Genomic DNA, 18,173 nt, shown 5'->3' with positions numbered 1-18,173 from the left:
CAGCATTACCAACGCTTCCTCGTACCTAGCTAGTGTGCTTATCCAGGCTGGGCGGCTTAACCTGGTGCCGTCATCCGAGGAGCCCTAGACGAGAACCGTGTGGATATGTACACTGGATAACCTACCCCGACGACTACAGAGCCCTTTTCGGCTGGATTATATTTGCTTTGGTCCTGTATCTGATGGAGCGGAGAATCGTCTACACCCACAACTGTGTGGGATTTACCCTGTGAGGAGCATCGTCGAGCCCGCCTCTAGGACGCCTGAGGCTGGCTAGCTTTCCCCCATGCTGCACTGCATACCGGAGAATAGCTGTTGTTCGTCTGCGGATCAAGAGATTATTGCACTGTCTCCTGTACCTGGAGTCTCCCTATTCTTCGTTGACCCAGACTTTCGTTACCGACAAATCCTCCCCCCTGCTGGCCTAAAACCGGAGGGACCCTACTAGTATCTCCCGCTGCCCTACTAGTGTACCATAGATATAATTCTTATGATACAGGTGGTATTCATTATCTCCTGCGTAATATTCTAATGGACTTACGCTCTTGACCTATTCATGCACATTCTTCGCCTTACAAGCGCGACTCTAATTCTCAAGTAATGTAAGATAATCTTCGTGCTGCTAATAAATATTATTCTAACCCATATTTGTTGTGGAACCGTGTCATTGTGGAGGTGTTCATCTCATATACCTGTGTACTGTATGGCCAGTAGTAATGTACATAAGACAGTAGTGGTTTAATGATACCATACTTATTCAATACAGTCAGGGAATTGTACCCCTCAGTTACAGTAACGATAGCTAGGTAGCTAACGTTAGCTCAGGTCGAATGCACTATCTAGACTCAGCAGAGGAGGTCCGCCTCCTCTGTGTTTACAAACTCTACACGGGTACGGGCGGGGCTAGGGAGGAGGAGCAGTTTGCAGGTCCTGTGCGTCTGAGACTAGGGCTGGGCGATATGACGATATTATATAAATATCGGGTACAGTTCATTAACAATACACTTTTTAAACGTATCGTGGATATCGTGATGTTTTGCCCAAGAGGCTTGTGTCGCGTCAATCTGGTCCACACGTTGACACTTTTGAACAGCGCCGCCCCACACACACACACTACTGCATCAAAAGTTACTACTTATGATAACAAAGGCATTCGTTTTGTGGCATTAATGTTATATAGTTACACTTTCAATAACATCAGCGTATTTACATAGCAACGACCGAGGTCGACCTAGATATAGCAAGCGTTAGTCATTCATATCTCAGCCCGTGCTGACTCAGTTGTGCCCATTCTGCGGTCTGTTAATAAAGTTTTCAATCAGACAGATGTATGGAAAGGCTTTTATTATAACATCCGTTGCAGTAAAATCATTATGCCTCCAGTCGTTTAGTCCTTCTGCGGAGCTAAAAGCTAAACGTCGGCCGCGGCGAGCTACCGCTGCCATTGTTATTGTCATCGAGCTCTCCAATGGCGGAAGTAAAAAATAAATACGCGCTTGCCGATTGGTGCTACGAACAGCAGGGCGGGTGCAAGCGATGTGACGTAATTGGCAGACGCGACTGTCAATCAAAATGATTCTGTTTGCGACTGAATGAATGAGAACGTTATTAACAGATTGCAGCATGGGTACAATACAGTACAGCTCAATACAACAACAGTCAACAGTGGACTGGAGGATGCAGACCAGAGAAAGACTTTCGTCTTGTTTACATCAGGGTCCCCCATTTTCAATTCATCATATTTCATATCTAAATCATATAATATCTCATTGCTAAATATATGCAATATATAATCTAATAATCCAATAATCTAAATCTAATATATAATATAAAAATGCTAAATGCATGGGTATTTTATTTTGTCTTTAATGTTAGCTTGCAAACTCAAATACTGTCTTGGTAAGCCTCATAATGAATTGTTTGGGGAAAAAAAGAAAAACATCGTGATGCGTATCGTGTATCGCCGAAAGGTCAGAAAATATCGTGATATCATATTTAGGCCATATCGCCCAGCCCTATCTGAGACAAGCGAGTGAGATATCCACTTGATCAGTTTCCGCGATCGGCGAATATGACTAATTATCGGAATTCCCCGATCGCATATTTATACTGATTATCGGCCGATAACGATCGGTGGCCGATCGATCGGGGCATCCCTATTTTCAATCAATCAATCAATCAGCATGTTGAGCTTTTATGGATACATGTGCAGACAGACATACAATCGTTCTCACCCTGCCCTCCTCTCCTCGTCATACTTCCTCTCCTCCCCCCCCTCCCCCCACCTCCTCTTCTCTCTTTTTCATACCTTCTTCTGTCATCTCCCATCTACTCTCTCGCTGTGTCCCTTCATCTTCATCGTACCCATGTTGTGTCGTCACTAGAGCTGCCGCGATTACCGCATTACCGCGGTATCGCTGTTACATCATGGCCACCGCAGAGTAGGCTGAATACCGCGTCACCGCTGTTTTTTATAATAATAATAATAAATTACCCTCCTCTCGTTGGGCTTGCGGCTCTGCAGATATACCCTACTCCTCTATCGAGGTTCCAAGCGACCCTATTGGGTACCAGAAAAGTCACGTGAAACATTGCAGACCACTGATTGGTCAGAAGAGAGACGCGTCACACGTTGTAGCGTCATGCAGTGTGTTACCACCAATCGGCAAGCGCGTATTAGGTTTTTACTTCCTGAATGTCAGCTCATCACAACACGGCTAATAACGTTAGCTTTAACTCTCCGCCGGAGTGGACTACCATCGCTCCTAAGGAGTACTAAACGAGACATAATGATTTTACTGTCTGCAACGAATGTTATAATAAAAGCCCTTCGTTCTATACACTTGTCTGATTGAAAACTTTATTAACAGACCGCAGAATGGGACAACTCAGCACGCTCTGAGCAAAGAAAGGAACTGAGATATGAATAGAGTATTGCTTGCCTTGCTATGGCCCGGTAAATACGCTGATGTTATTGAACGTATAACTATATAATGTTAATGCCACAAAACGAATGCCTTTATTATAAAGTAGTAACTTTATAGTAATAATAATAAGAAAGGGTCGGGGGGGTTAGGGGTAACCACCCCTGCCCGCGACACCGAGTGAACTGCGCACGACCAGAGGGGAAACTTCGAATCCGTGTTTCACTTTCAATAACTAATGCGTGCTTGCCGAATCCCAAACAATATTCATGCTGCAAAGTCATCCTCTAAAGATAGACATTTAGACTAGAGGCAGGCTATATGCTATAAAGAGTAGACTACTACTTTTTTTGTGTGCGTGCGGTAATAACCGCGGCGGTAGGAAATATTTTGCAAATCTGTGCGGTAAGGAAAACATCAATACCGCGGCAGCTCTAGTCGTCACCTGCCCTGTACTCCTCTCCTCCTGTATCCTTGACTCTCCTCTAGATTCGATTCGTGAAGATATAGGCCTTTCGTTAAAGACGCATTGTGTATTATTTTCTCGAACATTGAAATGAGGGCCACGTAGTCGTAGACTCAACCACACGACACCATTACATGGAATAAGCACGTCATTTAGTGGTCGAGTCTTTCCACATTGGCGGTTTTAAAGGGGTGACCGTAGCCACTCATAAAATCTGATTGGCCACCCGAGATGCCACGCCAAGATGTCTGGCATGTCAATGGCCTTTGCTTTGGGGCAGGTGTTTGTTTGGCCAGCAGGGTTGTTTCTACCAAGACACCATGCTTTTTTGAGACGAACATTGCCTGATGGTCAGATTTGTGTCCGAGTTGCTCTGCACGAGCCTCAGAAATCTCACGGGCCGAGACACTTATATTTGATATTATATTATAAAATAGTTGACAGTAACACTAATTTATTCTTCATCATTATTCAATTCAAAAAATATTTATTTAAAGGCAATAATGTATCCTTGCATTTTGGGAGTTTTATTTTATTACATGATTTACACATCAGCTGTTGCAACACTGTCCATCAGGAGCGTCAGTCAAAACATCTGCCGGTCCAACCCTCTCATTGCATCCCCTGTCCTTTCATCACCTCTCATCTCCTCTGTCCCCATTCCCTCTCCTGCCACGTCCTCTCTCACCTTGTCCTTCCCTCCCCACTCCTGTCCTCTCCTCTCCTCTGCTCCTCTCCCCTCTACTCACTTCTCCTCTGCTACCCTCTCATATCCTCTGCTTTCCTATGCCCTCCTCTCCCCTCTACTCACCTCACCTCTGCTGCTCTCTCCTCTCCCCCCCTGCTCTCCTCTCTTCTCCTCAGCTCCCCTCTCCTCTACTGTGGTTATCTCAGCTGCTAGTGAAGAGGAGGTGCAGTTGAAAGCAGGAATGCTGTATGTCAATATTATGAACCATCTGTCCCTCTATCTGTGTCCACTTTAACTCCTTATTCCTTCTTTCTTTCTTTCTTTCTTTCTTTCTTTCTTTCTTTCTTTCTTTCTTTCTTTCTTTCTTTCTTTCTTTCTTTCTTTCTTTCTTTCTTTCTTTCTTTCTTTCGTTCGTTATTACACTTGTGGCTGCCACAACTAAGCACACACACACACACACACACAAACACACACACACACACACACACACACACACACACACACACACACACACACACAACCTATTTCTTTGTGTTTTCAGCATTCTGTGACTTGTGTTAGTTAGTTGCATTAGTTGTAGCTATCTGCCTCAGGCTAGCTGACAGATGTACAGGCAGGCAGAATGACAGACATACAGTCACACTCGCTTCTCTCTCTGTTAACAGTCATGGCTGCGTCAGTTTGGCTATCTGTCTCAGGCGAGCAGACAGATGTCCACCATGCAGTCGGCTCAGATCCTGTCTAAAGCCATCGGTGACATGCAGCACTTCTATGGGCTGGAGGTTACTGGGGAGATGGACCCTGCAACTATACGGTAGGTTAATTACAGGTTTCCTTTGTTGTGGAATATTCAAACGAGCCAAACAGTGAAGCTGTAGGAATTCAGACTGAGTCAATTTGTATATAAAAATATATAGAACATTATTTCTGCGGCCAAGCTCAGTTTACAATCAGACACACTAACGTCTGACCAGAAAGTGAGAAATAACTTTGGTCAGACGTACATTAAATACATAATTTACATGACGTACATTATACATATGATACCAGATATAATAATAAAGATGAAAAGAATTAAAACAAAGAATGGGTCTATGGCTTTGTTTTGTCTTCACACTAGAACTGGAGTCAAGATGCTCTCTATTGTACATGAGTAGAAGTTCTTAAGGATCTTCTGACTGACTTGGAACTTCCTTAGGCGCCTGAGGAAGTAGAGGCGTTGTCGTGCCTTCTTCACAACACTGTCAATGTGTGTGGTCCATGTCAAGTCCTCGGATATGTAGGCTCCGAGGTACTTAAAGCTGTTGACTCTCTCAACCGGTGCCCCGTCGATGCTGAGGGGGCTGTAGTCCTTGACCCCCGACCTCCTGAAGTCCACAATCATCTCCTTTGTTTTGCTGACGTTCAGGGAGAGGCTGTTTTCCTGGCACCATCCCGCCAGGACCTTGACCTCTTCCAGGTAGGCCCTCTCGTCGTTGGCAGAGATCAGGCCCACCACCACTGTGTCGTCAGCAAATTTGATGATTGTATTGCTACTCCGCTGAGCCACACAGTCGTGTGTGTACAGGGAGTAGAGGAGGGGACTCAGAACACAGCCCTGGGGGGCCCCTATGTTGAGGGTGATGGATGAGGAGGTGCAGTTGCCTGCTCTCACCACCTGGGGTCTGCCAGTCAGGAAGTCCAAGACCCACTGGCAGAGGTCATAGTTCAAGCCCAGGTCCCTGAGCTTGGCTATGAGTATGGAGGGGACTATGGTATTGAATGCCGAGCTGTAGTCGATGAATAGCATTCTCACATAGTTCCCCTGCCTCTTGTCCAGGTGTGATGCTGCTGTGTGCAGCACATGGGCTATGGCGTCCTCCGTGGACCTGTTGGGGCGGTATGCAAATTGCAGGGGGTCCATGTTGATGGGGAGGGAGGAGCAGATGTAGCCCTTTACTAGCTTCTCAAAGCACTTCATGGCTATGGAGGTGAGAGCTACAGGGCGGTAGTCGTTGAGGCAAGCAGGCTTGGATTTTTTGGGTACAGGGATAATAGTGGACTTCTTCAGGCAGGTGGGGATGACAGCCTGTTCTAAGGACAGGTTAAATATGTCAGTGAATACTGGGGCCAGTTGGTCGGCACAGACTTTTAGGACGCGGCCGGGGATGCCGTCCGGACCTGCTGCCTTCCTGATATTCACTTTTTTAAAGGTCCGCCTCACCTCATGCTCTGTTACCCTGAACACTGCGTCTCCATCAGCAGCCGACCCCCCCCCCCCCATTGCCGTGGCTTGTGGGCTGGTGTTGTTATTACCAGCATCAAACCTCGCATAGAAGGTATTGAGGTCATTTGCTAAGGAGATGTCACTGTTCAGTTTGAGGGAGGCGCCTTTGTAGTCTGTCATCGTTTTGAGCCCCTGCCACATAGCTCTAGAGTCAGCTTGTTCAAACTGGAGTTCAATTTTATCCCTGTAGCGCCGTTTGGCCTCTGTCACTGTCCTCCTTACGTTGTATCGCGCCACCTTGTGGTCATTCATGTTGCCTGCCACTAGGCCGTCGTTGTATGGTTTGGTGCGCTCTCTCAGAGCTTCACGGACGGATTTGTCTACCCAGGGTTTTTGATTTGGGTAAACTCTCATTTTGGTAGTGGGGATTGTTTCTTCCACCAAAGTACAAACATAGTCCAGCACTGTCTCCGTGTAGACATTAATGTTATCTGTGTCGCGGAACACGTTCCAGTCTGTGCAGTCAAACGCAGCCTGGAGCGTCTCCTCTGACGTCAAATCCCATTTCTGCACCTCTCGCGAGACTACAGGAGTACTTTTGATTCTCTGTTTGTACTTTGGTGAAAGAAAAATGGACGCGTGATCTGATTTACCAAAGCCACTATCAGAATGAGCCTTGTAGCCACCCTTAAATTGCGTGTAACAGTGATCTAGGATGTTACCGCCTCTGGTGTTGCAAGTCACATGCTGATAGAAGTCAGGTAATACCTTTCTCAGATTGGCGCTATTGAAATCACCCAGCACTAAAATGGCGGCGTTAACGTTCGCCGCTTGTATTCTATTTACCTCGTCGTGGAGTCTGGAGAGCGCAACGTTGTTACTGGCTTGCGGTGGAATATACACTCCGATCAGGACGATCGCCGTTAACTCCCTCGGGAGGAAGAAATACCTGCAACTCTTGTTTCTGTCATCTACCCAGTAAAATGTTGCATGTAAAAGTAACGGCAAAGTGGGGAAACAGTGAGTGCATTCTAATAGACATTCTCCCAAATGAGGTCTACTTATGATATAGTACATTCAAAAATGTGTCAGCTTGCACTGCCAAAAACACTTGTCTGAAGTGGGATTTGAACCCACGCCTCCAGAGGAGACTGCGGCCTAAACGCAGCGCCTTAGACCGCTCTGCCATCCAGACTTTCTCAAAACCCTCGTAACCAGGTAGCCAGGTAGCTAAATGCCCCACGACGGTGGTTGAACTGGAGCTAGGTAGCCAGGTAGCTAAATGCCCCGCGACGGTGGTTGAACTGGAGCTAGGTAGCCAGGTAGCTAAATGCCCCGCAACGGTGGTTGAACTAGAGCTAGGTAGCCAGGTAGCTAAATGCCCCGCGACGGTGGTTGAACAACACTGTTTTTTTCACTGGTAGTTTGTGGAAATGAACCAACTTTCCTCTCTTTCACACGGTAAAATTAGTTTGAACAGCCAGGAGCAATACAAAAAGAACCACCGCTGTCCCGTTGTTTGGTAGGCAACGTTGCATTTACTGACACTCCATGTTTACTAGGCAGCTACCCAGCAGGGACCAAACCAACACCGTGACGTCAGCAACAAAATGGCGGCGCCCATGGGGAAAACAGGGAAATTATATTTGGTTTTTCAGACAAATAAGCAGGATTTCACATTTGATTATAGGACCCTGTCTTACACAAGGTACACAACAAACAAACTAGGATCACATTGTTCAATGCTTCATCTCCCCTTTAACCTCAACAATTGAATATACCAAAATTCTCCAGCCTTCCAGTTTCTATCCGCTTGCCTCATTAACCCTTGTAATGTGGCAACTGCATACAGGCCTAACACAGTAGGGAGTCAAACGTCACATGGCATTAGCGGCAGAATTGTTGTCTGCCATGCGGGAAGCCAGGGTTAGCTTCCTGGTTGCTTATAGCTTATCCGCAACAGTAAGTTACTTCCGGGGTAGGCCTGATTGGCCCCGACAGGCACGTGACGCGCAACTTTCTCTGCCGCGCGGCACGCTCCGCCGAGCCGAGCGGCAGAGCTTGCGGAATTATGTAACCGTCCAAATACGCCATGACTTTCATTCGGCGCTTCAGCTCACCTGGCAGAGCAGCGGTCCTGCGATCCTGCGGTCCGTTGTTGGTGAGTTCGAATCCCATCAAATCTTTTTTTTTTTACGTGATTTTTTTTTTAACGTGTATTCTTTCGCCGGTTAAGGTTAGGCATGGTTAAGGTTAAGGTTAAGGTTAGGCATTGTTTCGGAGTTGGTTAAGGTTAGAACGGTTAAGTTTAGGCGCTGTTAAGGAGCTGGTTAAGGTTAGAGTTTGTGTTAGAGAATGGCAATAGACAGCCTATTTCCGCGCGACAGCTCTCAGCAGCCTCGTTGCGCGTCCTGAGTTTGCCGCGTCACGTGCCTGTCGGGGCCAATCAGGCCTACCCCGGAAGTCACTTACTGTTGCGGAACAGTTACACGCTTCCTGGTTCTTGAAAAGAGACCATGCATTGGCCGGGAATCGAACCCGGGCCTCCCGCGTGGCAGGCGAGAATTCTACCACTGAACCACCAATGCTCACATGTGGCCTTTGACCCGAGTAGGGGGTATCTGCAGAGCCGCAGAGCCAGGCGTGGACGGGTTTGAGGCGGGGCTTCGTGGCTTAGACAAGTATTAGTGGCCTGGACAAGTATTTGCACTACTGCGCGGATGAGAGGGGGCTCTCTCGCTCGCTCCCTCTCTCATTTACGACACATACACAACTTAACTTTCGTCTCGTTTACATCAGGGTCCCCCATTTTCAACTTCACTTTCGTCTCGTTTACATAGATCCCCCATTTTCAACTTAACTTTCGTCTCGTTTACATAGATCCCCCATTTTCAACTTAACTTTCGTCTCGTTTACATAGGTACATAGACAGTAATGTTACATCTAGACATTTATGACATAAAAAAATAAATAAAAATCTAACCCTAACTAACCTCACTGTCATGCACTTGTCCTAATAAACTAACCTACACTGTAGCACTCAACACTTTATGAACATTGTTACTCAGCTGATAGAGTTGTGCCCTTCCTGATGGCTTGTCGTACAGAACTTGTAAGTCGCTTTGGATAAAAGCATCAGCTAAATGACTAAATGTAAATGTATTCCCCCTCAAATGTATCTATTAATACTAGATCTGGTATGTCAACACTTTATGAACATTGTTACTCAGCTGATAGAGTTGTGCCCTTCCTGATGGCTTGTCGTACAGAACTTGTAAGTCGCTTTGGATAAAAGCGTCAGCTAAATGACTAAATGTAAATGTATTCCCCCTCAAATGTATATACTCTATTATTACTAGATCTGGTATGTCATAAATGTCTAGATGTAACATTACTGTCTATGTACCTATAAGTCGCTTTGGATAAAAGCGTCAGCTAAATGACTAAATGTAAATGTATTCCCCCTCAAATGTATATACTCTATTATTATTAGATCTGGTATGTCATAAATGTCTAGATGTAACATTACTGTCTATGTACCTATGTAAACGAGACGAAAGTTAAGTTGAAAATGGGGGATCTAGAAAATGGGGGATCTATGTAAACGAGACGAAAGTGAAGTTGAAAATGGGGGACCCTGATGTAAACGAGACGAAAGTTAAGTTGTGTATGTGTCGTAAACGAGAGAGGGAGCGAGCGAGAGAGCCCCCCCCCCCCCCCCCCTCATCCGCGCAGTAGTGCAAATACTTGTCCAGGCCACTAATACTTGTCTACGCCACGAAGCCCCGCCTCAAACCCGTCCACGCCTGGCTCTGCGGCTCTGCAGATACCCCCTATTGTTTGACCCCCCCACCTTCCGCCTGTGGTGCAACCTTTGCAAGCGTCACATTTTAGAAGGTAATTGTGGTAGAAGGAGAAGAAATAGGGGACAGGAATGATTCCACCCTAGGGTGGGAGAGGCATCCTGCTTGCTTAGCTTTGTCCATCTCTGTTAGGGAGTTGAAACTGCCCAAGGTAACCCTGGCTTTGAATGGCTTATCCCATGTCTTTCTGAAGTCTCTAACAGTCATCAAAGATGGGGAGGGATTGCTTTACTGCCACCTGTGTAGGTGGAAGGAAATGTCCTTGCATCCTATTAACTTCCTCACTAGCCGTGGCTGAGGGCCTGTCGAGACCAACACCAGAGGTGATTTGCTGGCAAATACAGAGGAAAAGAGCACCGGCGGTTATGGGTTCTACTTGCCCAGTGCTTTGGGCGATGGACTGAGTCTAAGTCAGGTAGGTGACTCACCGATCCAGGCACCTTTCTATATAGCTTGGGGAGGGGCGGGCCTCCCAAGGTGCTGGCCAATCCTTTCTGCCTAAAAGGCATGTATAAGTACTTCAAGCCAATCACATGCGTGGATGATATTCCCGTAGAGTAAAAGATTAAACAAGTGTCCCTTCCTCTGTCCTCAATTTCTCTGTGACCTAGAAACCTCTTGATTTTGGTGTCCCCATGACAAGAGCACTGCCACCTTACAGTTTTATAGCCCGGGTCTGTTGAGACTGGCAATACCTGCAACTCTTGTTTCTGTCATCTACCCAGTCAAATGTTGCATGTAAAAGTAACGGCAAAGTGGGGAAACAGTGAGTGCATTCTAATAGACATTCTCCCAAATGAGGTCTACTTATGATATAGTACATTCAAAAATGTGTCAGCTTGCACTGCCAAAAACACTTGTCTGAAGTGGGATTTGAACCCACGCCTCCAGAGGAGACTGCGGCCTAAACGCAGCGCCTTAGACCGCTCGGCCATCCAGACTTTCTGAAAACCCTCATAACCTTAACCTCAACAATTGAATATACCAAAATTCTCCAGCCTTCCAGTTTCTATCCGCTTGCCTCATTAACCCTTGTAATGTGGCAACTGCATACAGGCCTAACACAGTAGGGAGTCAAATGTCACATGGCATTAGCGGCAGAATTGTTGTCTGCCATGCGGGAAGCCAGGGTTAGCTTCCTGGTCAATGCATGGAGCATTATTTGCTGTTCTTGAAAAGGGACCATGCATTGGCCGGGAATCGAACCCGGGCTTCCCTGGCCCCCCCGTGGCAGGCGAGAATTCTACCACTGAACCACCAATGCTCACATGTGGCCTTTGACCCCCCACCTTCCGCCTGTGGTGCAACCTTTGCAAGTGTCACATTTTAGAAGGTAATTGTGGTAGAAGGAGAAGAAATAGGGGACAGGAATGATTCCACCCTAGGGTGGGAGAGGCATCCTGCTTGCTTAGCTTTGTCCATCTCTGTTAGGGAGTTGAAACTGCCCAAGGTAACCCTGGCTTTGAATGGCTTATCCCATGTCTTTCTGAAGTCTCTAACAGTCAGGGAGTAAGTAAGGAGTCAGTAAGGACTAACGGTGGCTTTCGGGGATGTCGAGGAAGAGGGCGACGTGCGAGACAGAAGAGGGCTGAAGCAAGGAGAGAGAGAAGGAGATTTAAACCATATATCCCCTCCGTCGTCATGGGCAACGTGAGGTCTCTGGCAAATAAGATGGATGAGCTGGCCGTGCTTACCGGCAGTCAGAAGGAATACCGTGAGTGTAGCATTATGTGTTTTTCTGAGACATGGTTGCACACAGATATTCCCGATAGCAATGTCTCTATAGACGGGTTTCAGATTGTGCGCTCTGATCGCAACAGCGGGAGCGGCAAGCGCAAAGGAGGGGGGCTTGCTTTATTTATTAATAAGAAATGGTGTAACCCCAGCCATATTACGATCAAAGAGCGACACTGTGACCCGGATATAGAGATGTTAGCTGTAGGTAGGCCTGCCACGATAACACATTTTGCTGGGCGATTAATTGCCCCCGAAAATATCGCGATAAGCGATATTATTGCGACCGGTTAGAGAATTTTTTTTGAGAAATTTATTTCCCAAAACTTTTATTTTGAAGCCCACCGCTCCGTCTTTTCCGGTTTTAGACTTTTATTTTGAAGCCCACCGACCGGACCGGAAGTATTGTTGTGATTATCCTAAGCAGAACATATGAGCCGACAACTTGTCTCGTCCGGTTGTTTTTGAGCTAATAACAAATGTTGAGATTGTTGGTGAACAACTAACTTTAGGTTAGTTTTAACGTTAGCTACTAACGTTAGATGCAGCTACTACAGGCAATCAACGATGAGGAGGAAGCGTCAAAGCAGTATATAATAGAATAGCTGTGGTGCGTAAGCACTGCAGCACGACTCGAAACTACCGGAGTGTTATAATAAATTAATTCATGTTTAACTTGTCCCCGTGTCCAGTCCTTTGACTAGCCCCACCCGTTCATTGTAAACAATGATGCATGTAATTGTATTAACGTTATTCTGTGTTGTACTTGTAGCTATGCTATACGTTGTATTTCGTTTGTTAGCTATTTAGCTAATGTTGTTAGCATGGAATGAGAATCAAAGCTCTATCTTTCATCTTTATTTAGCAGTCCAGTTTCTCCGGGCAGTAGCGAGTAACTACTTGGGTCTAAAAATAGCTAACGTTACACTACAAATAATGCTACTTGGTTAAAAGGAGCAACACTATTGAGAAATGTAGTTAAGCTGTGGTGTTGCCCCACGGAGCTCCCATGCTGTACTCTAGTAACGTCAGCGGCCCGCCTCCCAACACGGACAGTGACTGACAAGCGGCACTGGTTCCGCCTCATTAAAACAAACGCGCAAATAGCAATTAATCGCGCCCGTCAAAATCATTGCATTCATTTTAATTATCGCAGCAATTAATCGATTTATTGCTTATCGCGGCAGGCCTAGCTGTAGGACTCAGACCATACTATTTGCCAAGAGAAATCCCCCACGTTATCATGATGGCCGTTTACATCCCCCCCTCGGCAAACCCGACGGCCCCGTGTGACGTCATCCACGGCGCAATTGCACGTCTCCAGACGAAACACCCGAAGGCTTTAATCCTCATCTCAGGGGATTTTAACCATGTGTTGACATACCAGATCTAGTAATAATAGAGTATATACATTTGAGGGGGAATACATTTACATTTAGTCATTTAGCTGACGCTTTTATCCAAAGCGACTTACAAGTTCTGTACGACAAGCCATCAGGAAGGGCACAACTCTTATCAGCTGAGTAACAATGTTCATAAAGTGTTGAGTGCTACAGTGTAGGTTAGTTTATTAGGACAAGTGCATGACAGTAAGGTTAGTTAGGGTTAGATTTTTTTTATAATTTTTTTTATGTCATAAATGTCTAGATGTAACATTACTGTCTATGTACCTATGTAAACGAGACGAAAGTTAAGTTGAAAATGGGGGATCTATGTAAACGAGACGAAAGTTAAGTTGAAAATGGGGGATCTATGTAAACGAGACGAAAGTGAAGTTGAAAATGGGGGACCCTGATGTAAACGAGACGAAAGTTAAGTTGTGTATGTGTCGTAAACGAGAGAGGGAGCGAGCGAGAGAGCCCCCCCCTCATCCGCGCAGTAGTGCAAATACTTGTCCAGGCCACTAATACTTGTCTAAGCCACGAAGCCCCGCCTCAAACCCGTCCACGCCTGGCTTTGCGGCTCTGCAGATACCCCCTACTCGGGTCAAAGGCCACATGTGAGCATTGGTGGTTCAGTGGTAGAATTCTCGCCTGCCACGCGGGAGGCCCGGGTTCGATTCCCGGCCAATGCATGGTCTCTTTTCAAGAACAGCAAATAATGCTCCATGCATTGACCAGGAAGCTAACCCTGGCTTCCCGCATGGCAGACAACAATTCTGCCGCTAATGCCATGTGACGTTTGACTCCCTACTGTGTTAGGCCTGTATGCAGTTGACACATTACAAGGGTTAATGAGGCAAGCGGATAGAAACTGGAAGGCTGGAGAATTTTGGTATATTCAATTTTTGAGGTTAAAGGGGAGATGAAGCATTGAACAATGTGATCCTAGTTTGTTTGTTGTGTACCTTGTGTAAGACAGGGTCCTATAATCAAATGTGAAATCCTGCTTATTTGTCTGAAAAACCAAATATAATTTCCCTGTTTTCCCCATGGGCGCCGCCATTTTGTTGCTGACGTCACGGTGTTGGTTTGGTCTGGCTCCTGCTGGGTAGCTGCCTAGTAAACATGGAGTGTCAGTAAATGCAACGTTGCCTACCAAACAACGGGACAGCGGTGGTTCTTTTTGTATTGCTCCTGGCTGTTCAAACTAATTTTACCGTGTGAAAGAGAGGAAAGTTGGTTCATTTCCACAAACTACCAGTGAAAAAAACAGTGTTGTTCAACCACCGTCGCGGGGCATTTAGCTACCTGGCTACCTAGCTCCAGTTCAACCACCGTCGCGGGGCATTTAGCTACCTGGCTACCTAGCTCCAGTTCAACCACCGTCGCGGGGCATTTAGCTACCTGGCTACCTAGCTCCAGTTCAACCACTGTCGCGGGGCATTTAGCTACCTGGCTACCTGGTTACGAGGGTTATCAGAAAGTCTGGATGGCCGAGCGGTCTAAGGCGCTGCGTTCAGGTCGCAGTCTCCTCTGGAGGCGTGGGTTCGAATCCCACTTCAGACAAGTGTTTTAGGCAGTGCAAGCTGACACATTTTTGAATGTACTATATATCATAAGTAGACCTCATTTGGGAGAATGTCTATTAGAATGCACTCACTGTTTCCCCACTTTGCCGTTACTTTTACATGCAACATTTTACTGGGTAGATGACAGAAACAAGAGTTGCAGGTATTGCCAGTCTCAACAGACCCGGGCTATAAAACTGTAAGGTGGCAGTAGAGGACTGCTCTTGTCATGGGGACACCAAAATCAAGAGGTTTCTAGGTCACAGAGAAATTGAGGACAGAGGAAGGGACACTTGTTTAATCTTTTACTCTACGGGAATATCATCCACGCATGTGATTGGCTTGAAGTACTTATACATGCCTTTTAGGCAGAAAGGATTGGCCAGCACCTTGGGAGGCCCGCCCCTCGCCAAGCTATATAGAAAGGTGCCTGGATCGGTGAGTCACCCACCTGACTTAGACTCAGTCCATCGCCCAAAGCACTGGGCAAGTAGAACCCATAACCGCCGGTGCTCTTTTCCTCTGTATTTGCCAGCAAATCACCTCTGGTGTTGGTCTCGACAGGCCCTCAGCCACGGCTAGTGAGGAAGTTAATAGGATGCAAGGACATTTCCTTCCACCTACACAGGTGGCAGTAAAGCAATCCCTCCCCATCTTTGATGACTGTTAGAGACTTCAGAAAGACATGGGATAAGCCATTCAAAGCCAGGGTTACCTTGGGCAGTTTCAACTCCCTAACAGAGATGGACAAAGCTAAGCAAGCAGGATGCCTCTCCCACCCTAGGGTGGAATCATTCCTGTCCCCTATTTCTTCTCCTTCTACCACAATTACCTTCTAAAATGTGACGCTTGCAAAGGTTGCACCACAGGCGGAAGGTGGGGGGGTCAAACAATAGGGGGTATCTGCAGAGCCGCAGAGCCAGGCGTGGACGGGTTTGAGGCGGGGCTTCGTGGCGTAGACAAGTATTAGTGGCCTGGACAAGTATTTGCACTACTGCGCGGATGAGGGGGGGGGGGGGGCTCTCTCGCTCGCTCCCTCTCTCGTTTACGACACATACACAACTTAACTTTCGTCTCGTTTACATCAGGGTCCCCCATTTTCAACTTCACTTTCGTCTCGTTTACATAGATCCCCCATTTTCAACTTAACTTTCGTCTCGTTTACATAGGTACATAGACAGTAATGTTACATCTAGACATTTATGACATACCAGATCTAGTAATAATAGAGTATATACATTTGAGGGGGAATACATTTACATTTAGTCATTTAGCTGACGCTTTTATCCAAAGCGACTTATAGGTACATAGACAGTAATGTTACATCTAGACATTTATGACATACCAGATCTAGTAATAATAGAGTATATACATTTGAGGGGGAATACATTTACATTTAGTCATTTAGCTGACGCTTTTATCCAAAGCGACTTACAAGTTCTGTACGACAAGCCATCAGGAAGGGCACAACTCTATCAGCTGAGTAACAATGTTCATAAAGTGTTGACATACCAGATCTAGTATTAATAGATACATTTGAGGGGGAATACATTTACATTTAGTCATTTAGCTGACGCTTTTATCCAAAGCGACTTACAAGTTCTGTACGACAAGCCATCAGGAAGGGCACAACTCTATCAGCTGAGTAACAATGTTCATAAAGTGTTGAGTGCTACAGTGTAGGTTAGTTTATTAGGACAAGTGCATGACAGTGAGGTTAGTTAGGGTTAGATTTTTTTTTTTTATGTCATAAATGTCTAGATGTAACATTACTGTCTATGTACCTATGTAAACGAGACGAAAGTTAAGTTGAAAATGGGGGATCTATGTAAACGAGACGAAAGTTAAGTTGAAAATGGGGGATCTATGTAAACGAGACGAAAGTGAAGTTGAAAATGGGGGACCCTGATGTAGACGAGACGAAAGTTAAGTTGTGTATGTGTCGTAAATGAGAGAGGGAGCGAGCGAGAGAGCCCCCTCTCATCCGCGCAGTAGTGCAAATACTTGTCCAGGCCACTAATACTTGTTTAAGCCACGAAGCCCCGCCTCAAACCCGTCCACGCCTGGCTCTGCGGCTCTGCAGATACCCCCTACTCGGGTCAAAGGCCACATGTAAGCATTGGTGGTTCAGTGGTAGAATTCTCGCCTGCCACGCGGGAGGCCCGGGTTCGATTCCCGGCCAATGCATGGTCTCTTTTCAAGAACCAGGAAGCTAACCCTGGCTTCCCGCATGGCAGACAACAATTCTGCCGCTAATGCCATGTGACGTTTGACTCCCTACTGTGTTAGGCCTGTATGCAGTTGCCACATTACAAGGGTTAATGAGGCAAGCGGATAGAAACTGGAAGGCTGGAGAATTTTGGTATATTCAATTGTTGAGGTTAAAGGGGAGATGAAGCATTGAACAATGTGATCCTAGTTTGTTTGTTGTGTACCTTGTGTAAGACAGGGTCCTATAATCAAATGTGAAATCCTGCTTATTTGTCTGAAAAACCAAATATAATTTCCCTGTTTTCCCCATGGGCGCCGCCATTTTGTTGCTGACGTCACGGTGTTGGTTTGGTCTGGCTCCTGCTGGGTAGCTGCCTAGTAAACATGGAGTGTCAGTAAATGCAACGTTGCCTACCAAACAACGGGACAGCGGTGGTTCTTTTTGTATTGCTCCTGGCTGTTCAAACTAATTTTACCGTGTGAAAGAGAGGAAAGTTGGTTCATTTCCACAAACTACCAGTGAAAAAAACAGTGTTGTTCAACCACCGTCGCGGGGCATTTAGCTACCTGGCTACCTAGCTCCAGTTCAACCACCGTCGCGGGGCATTTAGCTACCTGGCTACCTAGCTCCAGTTCAACCACCGTCGCGGGGCATTTAGCTACCTGGCTACCTAGCTCCAGTTCAACCACTGTCGCGGGGCATTTAGCTACCTGGCTACCTGGTTACGAGGGTTATCAGAAAGTCTGGATGGCCGAGCGGTCTAAGGCGCTGCGTTCAGGTCGCAGTCTCCTCTGGAGGCGTGGGTTCGAATCCCACTTCAGACAAGTGTTTTAGGCAGTGCAAGCTGACACATTTTTGAATGTACTATATATCATAAGTAGACCTCATTTGGGAGAATGTCTATTAGAATGCACTCACTGTTTCCCCACTTTGCCGTTACTTTTACATGCAACATTTTACTGGGTAGATGACAGAAACAAGAGTTGCAGGTATTGCCAGTCTCAACAGACCCGGGCTATAAAACTGTAAGGTGGCAGTAGAGGACTGCTCTTGTCATGGGGACACCAAAATCAAGAGGTTTCTAGGTCACAGAGAAATTGAGGACAGAGGAAGGGACACTTGTTTAATCT

General features: G+C 46.3%; 1 protein-coding gene across 1 annotated transcript in view; it reads left to right on the top strand.

The window, feature by feature from the left end:
• The window catches only part of mmp15a (matrix metallopeptidase 15a), a 162,993-nt gene that overhangs the window by 6,562 nt on the left and 138,258 nt on the right, over positions 1-18,173 (top strand). Inside the window, exon 2 of the mRNA XM_084334407.1 lies at positions 4,744-4,892. Coding sequence (XP_084190533.1) covers positions 4,744-4,892 — 149 coding nt within the window. The remainder of the gene's footprint in view (positions 1-4,743; positions 4,893-18,173) is intronic.

This window comes from Notolepis coatsorum (genome assembly GCF_963971535.1).
Source record: "Notolepis coatsorum genome assembly, chromosome: 18".
NCBI classification, from domain to species: Eukaryota; Metazoa; Chordata; class Actinopteri; order Aulopiformes; family Paralepididae; genus Notolepis; species Notolepis coatsorum.
The sequence above is the reverse complement of the archived record's forward strand: the minus strand, read 5'-3'. Positions and strand labels throughout refer to the sequence as shown.